Raw genomic sequence first — 10,080 nt, 5'->3', positions numbered from 1 at the left:
TGGGTGGGCTGTTCCATATTCCTCCTCTCAGTGCCAGGCCAATGTCCCGATCCCAATAAACTCCTGGTGCTAATAATGCCAGAATCCCATCCTAATAATGGCTGATTTTAATAAATTCCTGGTCCTTATAACTCCTGATCATTATAGAATCAGCATCTCAGTCCTGATTAAAATACTACTTGATCCAAATCACACCAATATCCCGCTCCTAACGACTCCTGATCCTAATAGCACCAACGTCCTGATCCTCATAGCACCAATATCATGGTCCTAATTACTCCCGATCCTAATATCACCAACATCCTGATCCTCATAATTCCTGATCCTAATAGCACCAATATCCTGATCCTAATAATTCCTGATCCTAATACCAACATCCTGATCCTAATATCACCAATATCCTGATCCTAATATCTCCAACATCCTGATCCTAATAATTCCTGATCCTAATATCACCGACATCCCAATCCTAATAATTCCTGATCCTAATATCACCGACATCCTGATCCTAATAATTCCTGATCCTAATATCACCGACATCCTGATCCTAATAATTCCTGATCCTAATATCACCGACATCCTGATCCTCATAAGTCCTGATCCTAATATCACCAACATCCTGATCTTAATAATTCCTGACCCTAATATCACCAACATCCTGACCCTCATAATTCCTGATCCTAATAGTACCACCATTCCTATCCTAATAATAATAAACAAATCATCCTAATAATGCCTGATCCCAACACCAGCCCCCTCATCCTAAAAATCCCGATAATTCCCAATTCTTATAGTGCCTGCTAACTCCTGATCCCGCCAGCCTGTCCGAAACCACCCCAGTGCTGAGGATCGCCGGTGCTGGTGGCACAGGCAGCCTCCAGGAGCAGCTCCCGGGCCCGATCCCTGCCCTTCCCTTCTCCTTTATTCCCGAGGACAGACCCATTTTCCAGCCCCGGCAGCAGAATGGACCAGCTCAGCTCAGGCAGCCACACTTGGGGGGCCCCCAGTGAGCCCCCAGGCTGCGGCTGCCACTGAAATCCCCCCAAAATTCAAGCCCGGAGCCCCTCAAGGCATTTTTAAGGCAGAGCTGGCAGAAGAAAAGAACTGGAACGGAGAATTGCGTTTTCTTTAAATGTCTTTTTTTTTAAGCTCATTTTTGCGCTTGGGTTTTGGCGAAGCTGAGAAGACTTAAGTGACAAACCAGCTGTCCCCCGGCACAGCGCAGACACCCCCGCCCTACCCCCGGCCCCGCACCCGCAGCCCCCCCAGAACCGACCCGCTGACCCCTCCTCACCCCCCGCACCCCAAATTCAGGGTGGGCGGCACTGGGGGGGCTGCGGAGGAGCCGCCGATGCTCCCAGCGGGGCTGTGTCCGTCGAGGGGTGCTGCACGGCCAAGCTGGCGCTGTGGGGGTGCCGCCGGGTGGGCGGGGGTCCCGCAGCCCCCCTGCCCACGCTGCGGGTTCACCCCGCGGGGTTAAACCCAATAAACGGGGAGGAGGCTGCACAGGATGCCCGCCGTGGTGCCCAGGAGGGAGCGGTCAGCCAGGGGCACGGAGATCTTGTCCTCAGCCTGGACAGAGACATTCTTCATCATCGTCTTCATCATCCCACCCCTCAAGAGGGGCCGCACAAGGCACCGAGACCCCCGTGGCCCAGCCGGGTCCTCACCTGGCGGCGCTGGAAGGTCTCGACCACGGTGTCCAGCCCCGGGATGTCGTCCTTGTCCACGCGGGTCACGAAGCAGGCGCGGCGCAGCCGGGCTCTGTAGCTCACCAGCAGCTGGTGGGAAGCCAAAGTGGGGTCAGCTCCATCCCATCTCCCCCCTCCCCGTGCCACCAGAGCCCCCCACTCACATTTTGGTAGTCGTAGATGACCGTGGCCGCGTTGCCGTCCCCGTTATCCAGGTAGAAAGTGACCGCGTCGTCCTCCCGGGCCGGTCCAGCCCGCAGCTCATCCCGCAGCGCCTGGAGGGAGCCCAGGGGGGATCTCAGAGGCTGCAGCAGCCCCTGCCCCTGGGCACGGCTGTGGGACTGAGATTCAGCCAAAGAGAGAAGCTGAGGGTTTCTAACCAGGCAAAAAACCTGGGAAAGAGCTGGAGAGAATGTAAATAATTCTTTATCTCTCTTGTTGGTCACATTGTTCATAGTTAAGTTCTATCGCTGTGTGTCAAGCACTGTACACCAATGGGTTGAGTTGTTTTCACTTCAGAACCAATGGATTTGGTCTTCACAAGCTCTGTATAAAAGACCGGGTTATTTTGAATAAACCAGAGTTTCACTCTCAGTTTTCTTCCATTGGTCCAATGGAGTTGGTCCTCACAAGCTCTTTAGAGGTGGAACAAGCAGTCACAAAGGGTTAGATGGGATAGTAGAAGTAGTTACAAAGTAGAGGGAAAATTTTTTTAGTATTGTACAGGGGGGTTTTAGCACCTGTCCAGGGGGTTTTTACTTTGTACATGGGGGTCAGAGGTTCTAAGATGGAGGAAAGTGGGCTGATCCTGTTCTTCCTCCTTCTTCTTCCTCACCTCCATGTTCCTGGTGATGTTGGCACTCACAGATTGGTTTAGAGTAGAAAAGCACTTTGTAATGTAGATAGTAGGTATTGGGAAAAACTATAAACATGTAACACGTAATGTACCATATAAAAGATAGAAAATCACCATTTAATAGAGGTAATAGGCATTGGGGAAAAACTGTAAACATGTAACACGTAATGTACCATATAAAAGATAGAAAATCATCATTTAATATAGGTAATAGGCATTGGGGGAAAACTGTGAACATGTAACATGTAATATACCATATAAAAGATAGAAAAGCACCATTTAATATAGGTAATAGGCATTGGGGGAAAACTATAAACATGTAACATGTAATATATCATATAAAAGATAGAAAGGCACAGTTTAATATAGGTAATAGCAATGGGGAAAACTGTAACCATGTAACACGTAATGTACGATATAAAAGATAGAAAAGCACCATTTAATAAAGGTAATAGACATTGGGGGAAAACTATAAACATGTAACATGTAATATATCATATAAAAGCTAGCAGCAGCCCTGGGTGGGGAGAGAAGAAGAGGACAGCAGGCAGAGAGGATGTCAGGGTGTGTGTGTGCCTCTGCCTGGGCCGCTGACCAAACAGCCACAACCCCAGAAGAAAATCTTTTAGATAACTCGCAATAAACTGCCTTGAGGCCCAACAACAAGAAACTGCTGCGCCTTTCTTTGGAAGGGTTGGAGGAGAGACTTTTCCACCACACGAGACCCCGGAGCTTCTCACACCCACTCACCTGGTGAGCGCCCAGCCGCAGCAGCAGCGCGCCGGCGATGAGGAGCACCAGCAGCACCAGCAGCACCACGGCGATGAGCAGGCAGCGGAGGCGGCCGCAGCTCAGCAGCTTGCGCGGCAGGTAGCAGAGCAGCCGAGGGACGAAGCACAGGGACTTCTTGAGGCAGCCGGAGCAGCTGCCGCAGCCGGGGCACTTGGCACACTTGGGGCACTTGGGGCACTTGCAGCACTTGGGCAGGCAGCAGCATTTGGCGCAGCACCAGCTGCACTTGGTGCAGCATCTGGCGCAGCACATGCTGCATCTGGCGCAGCATTTGCCGCAGCACGTGGCGCAGGACAAGCAGCAGCCGTTCGCCGGGTCCTGAGGGTGCAGGAAAGGGAAGGGAGAAGGGGTCAGGGGGATGCAGGAGCTGGGGGTGGGATTGCAGCTCTCATCCCGCTGCCCCTGGGCGCTGGGAATGCGGCATCCCACGGTCCAAATCTCCATTTGGAACGCTGGTGCCTTGCTGGGATAAACTGGGCAAAGCCCTGAGCCCAGCCGGCTGCAGGGACACGCCGGCGTGGCACTGCCACCCTGCAGGGACTCACCTCCTCTTCAAGCACCACCTGCTTCATGCTGCTCTCCATGGCTGCCTCCTCCTCCTCCTCCTCCTCCTCCTCCTCCCATTCCCAGCCCAGTCCAACTGCAGGGAGCTTTATACCGGGACGCTGGGGTGGGGACCCCCTGAAGGGTTTGGTGGCCCTGGGGTGCAGCCAGGCCCTGGCATGTGAGCCACTCCACTGGTGTTTGCTGAGCGCCCACTCCCAGCTGGGCGCCCCTGGGAACCCGCTGCTCAAGAGGCTCCGAGGGCACTGGCTCAAGGACCCTTGTCCCCAGGCACGGGGACTTCTCTGCTGCCCAGGAGCGAGGTGGCAGGGCCAAAACAAACCCTCCAGGGTGGAGCATCCGGCTGTGGCTGCACCCAAGGTGAGAGCTGGCCCGTGTCCCTTTGCCAGCTCGGGCACCTGGAGCTGCTTGATGTGGCGAGGAACAAAGAGGACATTAAAGATTTCCTGTAAGCCGCAGGGATGGGGTGGGAACGGGGCCACCGTGGCGTGGGGACTGTCCCTGACCCTCATTCCTGCTCCAGAGGCTGCTTGGACATCACTGCTGGTGGCATTTGGGGCTGGCACGGGTGCCCACAGTGTGGGTTTTTTTGGGGTGAGGGGGTCCCAGCTCTGGCATGTCCCCCTCAGGTGGTCACTGTGGCATGGGGAGTGTCCCTGACCCTCATTCTGGGGAGTGTCCCTGACCCTCATTGCTTGGACATCACTGCTGGTGGCATTTGGGGCTGGCATGGGTGCCCACAGTGTGGGTTTTTTTGGGGTGAGGGGGTCCCAGCTCTGGCATGTCCCCCTCTCAGGTGGTCACCGTGCTGCGGGGACTGTCCCTGACCCTCATTCCTGCTCCCGAGGCTGCTTGGACATCACTGCTGGTGGCATTTGGGGCTGGCACGGGTGCCCACAGTGTGGATTTTTTTGGGGTGAGGGGGTCCCAGCTCTGGCATGTCCCCCTCAGGTGGTCACTGTGGCATGGGGAGTGTCCCTGACCCTCATTCTGGGGAGTGTCCCTGACCCTCATTGCTTGGACATCACTGCTGGTGGCGTTTGGGGCTGGCATGGGTGTCCACAGTGTGGATTTTTTGGGGTGAGGGGGTCCCAGCTCTGGCATGTCCCCCTCTCAGGTGGTCACCGTGCTGCGGGGACTGTCCCTGACCCTCATTCCTGCTCCAGAGGCTGCTTGGACATCACTGCTGACAGCGTTTGGGGCTGGCACGGGTACCCACAGTGTGGATTTTTTTGGGGTGAGGGGGTCCCAGATCTGAAAGTTCCCCTCTCAGGTGGGAACGGGGTCACCGTGGCGTGGGGAGTATCCCTGACCCTCATTCCTGCTCCCGAGGCTGCTTGGACATCACTGCTGGTGGCATTTGGGGCTGGCATGGGTGCCCACAGTGTGGATTTTTTGGGGTGAGGGGGTCCCAGCTCTGGCATGTCCCCCTCAGGTGGGAGGGGGACACTGCTGAACTTTGGTTGTGCCCATCCATGAGCCCCTCCTGCACCTGGGACCCCTCCAGCCACCCCTGAGACCCCCAAAACCCACAATACCAACTTTTGGGGGGGTGAACGCTGCCTCTTTTCCCAGGGTGTCAAGGGCCACAAGAGTTCCTTGAGTGGCTCCTGGCTGTTCGTCCTGTCCCCATGGGAGCCCTTATCTCCTTTCCTGGCCCATGGCACCCTCTTGACCCAGCTCCTTAGGGTCAGGGTTTTTTGGGAAGCAGAGCTGCCGGCTATGAGCAACACGTGGAATTGTGCCATGTCCCTCCCGTTCCCAGCAAAGTGTCACCATCCCCAGAACTTTGACCCCGCTCTCTGCCCGTGGCAGTGATTTTGGGGACAATATTGAGTTTGAAACTCTGGAAAGGCCAAATCCATTTCCAGGGGTCTCTTTTTCCCCCCTCCCAGCCACGCTGCCCCTCTGATTTTCAGCGCAGCACTCGGAAGTGGCCCCAGAGGTTGGTCCCAGCTGGTGAGGGGGGCAAGAGGGGCTGGAATGGGTGGGAAAAAGAGAGGATGGGGATGGGAATTGGGGGAGCTGGAGCTGGAGCTGGTGGCTCTGGTGTCTGCAGGTCACCCTCGGGTCCCACTGGGGACATGGCACGGTCCCTCTGTCCCCACCTGCACGAGGAGGGGACAGGCCAGGAGCTTTTCCTGAAGGTCTGGAGGAACAGAGGTTGCTCCTTCCTCCTCACCCTCATCCTCCAAACTGGGGGGCACTGGGGGGACACTGGGGGGACACAGGTGGGGACACTGGGGGGACATAGCTGGAGACACTGGGGGGACACAGGTGGGGACACTGGGGGGACACTGGGGGTACACAGGTGGGGACACTGGGGGGACACTGGGGGTACACAGGTGGGGACAATAGGAGGGCAAAGTTGGGGACACTGGGACAGCATAGATTGGGACACTGGGAGGGCGCAGTTGGGGACAATGGGGGGACACAGGTGGGGACAATAGGAGGGCACAGCTGGGGACACTGGGATGGCATGGATGGGGACACTGGAGGGACACAGCTGGGGACAATAGGAGGACACAGGTGGGTACAATGGGAGGGCGCAGTTGGGGACACTGGGGGGACACAGTTGGGGACAATAGGAGGGCACAGGTGGAGACACTGGGGGGACACAGTTGGGGACAATAGGAGGACACTGGTGGGGCCACTGGGATGGCATGGATGGGGACACTGGAGGGACACAGTTGGGGACAATAGGAGGACACAGGTGGGTACAATGGGAGGGCGCAGTTGGGGACACTGGGGGGACACAGTTGGGGACAATAGGAGGGCACAGGTGGAGACACTGGGGGGACACAGTTGGGGACAATAGGAGGACACTGGTGGGGCCACTGGGATGGCATGGATGGGGACACTGGAGGGACACAGTTGGGGACAATAGGAGGACACAGGTGGGGACAATATGAGGGATGGGGACAATGGGAGCATCGTGTGCACTTCTGCTGCTGCCTCCCCGTGTTTGATCCCTCCCAATGTGAGCGATTCCCCTCCCCACCCTGCACCCTGCAAAGGGACACCCTTGGGACACCGTGTCCCTGTCCCCAGCACCCAGGAAGGGCAAGAGCACGCTTGGAGGTGAACACAGGCTTTACTTTGTAGACAGAAGCAAATCCCAAAGCAAATCCCACTTTTTTTTAGGGAGACAGCAGGGGGAAAGCCGCAGTGCCAAGCGACAGCGGATGGAGCACCCCCGGGGCGGGGTGGCTGTCCCCGGGATGGGGATGAGGAAGAGGAGGAGGAGGAGGAGGCGTTCCCGGCTGTCCCTCCTGGAAGGCGGCGTGGGGGACGGTGACATCCCCGCGTGGCTGTCGCATCCCGCTGGGAGCTGCTGCTACACCCAGAACACGGGCACGGCGCTGCAGAGGATGTTGATGGTGGTGCCCAGGATGGAGCGGTCAGTCAGGGGCACGGCCTTGTCCCCAACGTCCTCATCCTGCAGGACAGAGCACGGAGCAGAGCTGCCACCCGCGGCTGGGGCAGGCAAAGTTCTCTCCCTCTCAGGAATTTCATAGAGGAGCATGGAGAGAAATGAAAGGGAAAACAATTTCTGTTTCTGCTCCTTGTTTTTCCCATGTGGAATGTGTTTGGAGAATTGTTTACCTGGGGTGAGTGCTTGGTTGGATTCTGGTGAGGATTGTTTGAGCCTGGTGGCCAATCCAACCCAACCCAATCCAACCCAATCCAATCCAATCCAACCCAATCCAATCCAATCCAATCCAACCCAATCCAATCCAATCCAATCCAATCCAATCCAATCCAATCCAATCCGACCTGACCCGACCCGATCCGATCCGATCCATAAATCCAATCCAATCCAACCCAACCCAACCCAATCCAATCCAATCCAATCCAATCCAATCCAATCCAATCCAACCCGACCCGATCCAATCCAACCCAATCCAATCCAACCCACCTGGGACTGGACTCTCAGAGAGGGTCACAAGTTGTGTTAGAGTTAAAATCAGAGAAAGTAGTGTGTAGTTTTAGTATCCTCCTTTTATATAGTATATTGATGTATTTTAGCATCGTTATAATAAAGAAATCATTCATCCTTCTGACTTGAGTCAGACATGGTCATTTCTTCCCATTGGCTTCGCCTGCATTTACAATTCTCGGCAGCCACAGTGTCCCCTCCAGAGGGGACAAGCCCCCAGCCCCACATTTCCCAAGGGCTGGGCTGTGCTGAGCCCAGTGCAGCTCCACTCCCTCAGTGGTCACCGCTCACCTGCCGGCGCTGGAAGGTCTCGGTGACAGCGTCCAGCCCCGGCAAGTTGTCCTTGTCCAGGCGGGTGATGAGGCAGGCACGGCGGCGCCAGGACCTGTATCCCACCAGCAGCTGTTGGCAGACAGAGGAAAGGATGGATAAATATCGGAAATAAATGTTGGGAAGGATGGATAAATAGAATTGCCTGGCAGAAGATTCACTATAGTACAGCCAGGATGAAAACAATCCTCCCTACTGGATGGACAACACCCTTACCTACAGGTAGGTCCAAAAGTCAAATGGACTGTTCCATCTCAACCCCCAAAATGTTCATCCCACACCTGTAACCCTCCCCTGATGCATCAGGTGTCTGTGACCCCATTGGCCCAAATCTTGTTCCAGCCCACCTTGAACCACCTGATAAGGGGTCTCCGAGGGGCCGGACGCTCTCTTGGAACTCCTCCTCTTCTTCTTCTTCTTCTCCTCTCTTGGAACTCCTCTCTCTTGGAATCCCGGCTCTCTTGGAACTCCCACCCTCTCCTGGAGCATCCTCTTGTCTCTCCCCTCCCCATCCCCTCAGGCCTTGCCCCGTGCTGCGCCGGGCAGCTCCAAGCAGGACCTTTCTCCATCCCTAATAAACCTGATATCCCAAGAGCAGCCTCCAGAGATCTCTCGTCTCCATCCAGCCAAACCCTCCTGGAGCCCAGCGCTCCCTACAGAGCCGGCTCGGCTCGGCACGGCCCCGGGGCCGCCCCGCCGCTCCCGCGGTGCCCCCGCACCTTGCCGTAGTCGTACACCACCGCGGCCGAGCCGTTGTGCCCGTCCCGCACCGCGAACGTCCCGCTCCGCTCCTTCTTGCTCACGGCGAGCTGCTGCGGGCTCCCGTCGCCATCCAGCCCGTGGGTGGTCATTCGCAACACCTGCCGGGGGGAGAGGGCTCAGGGGGCTCTGCGGGGGCTGAGCCCCCTCCCCACAAAGCCGCGGTGCCATCCCAACCCCTTCCCGGCGCCGGTGGCACCGCGGTCCCTTCCTGCCCTCACCGTCTCGGCGTGGGACTCGCTGAGGCGCAGCCCCAGCAGGAGGAAGGCGACGTTGACCACCACGAGGGCCACCACCACCAGGGCCACCATCAGCAAGAGGCTCTTGAGCTCGTGGGGGATGCAGGGCAGGCGCGGGGACTCCGTGTACCTCTGGTGGGGGGGACACGGGGGAGCGCCCGGCTGAGCCGCCAGCACCGCGGGGCACCGGGGACTCAGCCCCGCGCCCAGCGTGGGTGCTGGGTGCTCCTTACCGGAGGTGCCTCCTCCATCAGCGCCTCTTTGGAGCTGTCGTCCATCTCCCCGTGCGCTCCTGTCCCTTTGCCAGCGCGGGCCCGGGGGTATTTATAGGATCCCGGGCGGCCGGGGAAGGCTGGGGCCACTCCAGCTGCCGAGTGCCGCTTGTGCTGTTTGCTGAGCGCGCACAAGAGCCAGGGAGGGGACAAGAAGCCTCCGAGGGCCCTTCCGTGCCATTTGCCCGCCAGCGCTGTGGGGGTGCCAAGGCAAACAGCGGGCAGTGCCCGCCCTCCACACCCATCCCGGGATTGCGGCAGAGGGGTTCCAGCAGGTCCCGGGAGAGGGGGGCTGCACCCCTGGTTCTGCACGGGCAGCTGTGCGAGCCCCCCCCCGGGGCGGGGAAGGAGCTGGCTGGACTCATTGTTCCCGCGGGCTCCGTGCCAGGCCGGGCGCAGATGGACGCCTGGCACGGGAGAGATGTGTGCCAGGGACGGCCGGGTGCCCGGGGCGGCGTGGATCGCTGCCCAGCGCGCTGCGGCCGCAGCGGGCAGCGCTGCGGCGCCGAGCTGGGGGAGCCACTGCGGGGGCATCACCCCTGGCGTGTCCCCCCTCCCCAGTTCTGCGCACCCCAAAAGCAGCCCGGGGGCCGCTCCCACCCGCGGCGTGGAGCCCCGAGGGTGGTCGCTGCCGGGG

General features: G+C 58.0%; 2 protein-coding genes across 3 annotated transcripts; both read right to left on the bottom strand.

Annotated features, from left to right (window-relative positions):
- Nucleotides 1–1,101: 1,101 nt before the first annotated feature.
- On the bottom strand, nucleotides 1,102–4,044 carry LOC144247733 (uncharacterized). 2 transcript variants are annotated; one of them, XM_085559168.1, is made up of 5 exons: nucleotides 3,885–4,044; nucleotides 3,298–3,657; nucleotides 1,856–1,966; nucleotides 1,671–1,781; nucleotides 1,102–1,587 (listed from the first exon to the last, which is right to left on the bottom strand). In XM_085559168.1, the coding sequence occupies exons 1-5, from the start codon at nucleotides 3,921–3,923 to the stop codon at nucleotides 1,477–1,479; spliced, it is 732 nt and encodes a 243-aa protein (XP_085415294.1). In that variant the 5' UTR covers nucleotides 3,924–4,044; the 3' UTR covers nucleotides 1,102–1,476. The 2 variants fall into 2 exon arrangements, with proteins under 2 accessions (XP_085415294.1, XP_085415295.1); XM_085559169.1 differs by having other exon boundaries at nucleotides 1,103–1,572.
- A 2,934-nt stretch (nucleotides 4,045–6,978) lies between these two features.
- On the bottom strand, nucleotides 6,979–9,464 carry SFTPC (surfactant protein C). The gene is made up of 5 exons (XM_021546741.4): nucleotides 9,405–9,464; nucleotides 9,154–9,303; nucleotides 8,893–9,033; nucleotides 8,135–8,245; nucleotides 6,979–7,342 (listed from the first exon to the last, which is right to left on the bottom strand). Exons 1-5 carry the CDS (start codon nucleotides 9,447–9,449, stop codon nucleotides 7,241–7,243), a joined length of 549 nt encoding a protein of 182 aa, XP_021402416.4. The 5' UTR covers nucleotides 9,450–9,464; the 3' UTR covers nucleotides 6,979–7,240.
- Nucleotides 9,465–10,080: the final 616 nt, after the last annotated feature.

Source organism: Lonchura striata, chromosome 22, assembly GCF_050655825.1.
Source record: "Lonchura striata isolate lonStrDom1 chromosome 22, ASM5065582v1, whole genome shotgun sequence".
Classification (NCBI taxonomy): domain Eukaryota; kingdom Metazoa; phylum Chordata; class Aves; order Passeriformes; family Estrildidae; genus Lonchura; species Lonchura striata.
Note: the sequence above shows the minus strand (reverse complement) of the source record. Positions and strands in the feature narration are given on the sequence as shown.

Bases quoted from the DNA above. Each gene is read 5' to 3' on its own strand.
- LOC144247733 (XM_085559168.1), bottom strand. From the start codon at position 3,923: ATGGAGAGCAGCATGAAGCAGGTGGTGCTTGAAGAGGAG. The intron at 3,658-3,884 runs GTGAGTCCCTGC...CTGCACCCTCAG, and splicing joins AGGTGGTGCTTGAAGAGGAG to GACCCGGCGAACGGCTGCTG. The intron at 1,782-1,855 runs GTGAGTGGGGGG...GCTTCCCACCAG, and splicing joins TCATCTACGACTACCAAAAT to CTGCTGGTGAGCTACAGAGC.
- SFTPC (XM_021546741.4), bottom strand. From the start codon at position 9,449: ATGGACGACAGCTCCAAAGAGGCGCTGATGGAGGAGGCACCTCCG. The intron at 9,034-9,153 runs GTGAGGGCAGGA...TCCCCCCGGCAG, and splicing joins GCGAGTCCCACGCCGAGACG to GTGTTGCGAATGACCACCCA. The intron at 7,343-8,134 runs GTGAGCGGTGAC...TCTGTCCTGCAG, and splicing joins AGACCTTCCAGCGCCGGCAG to GATGAGGACGTTGGGGACAA.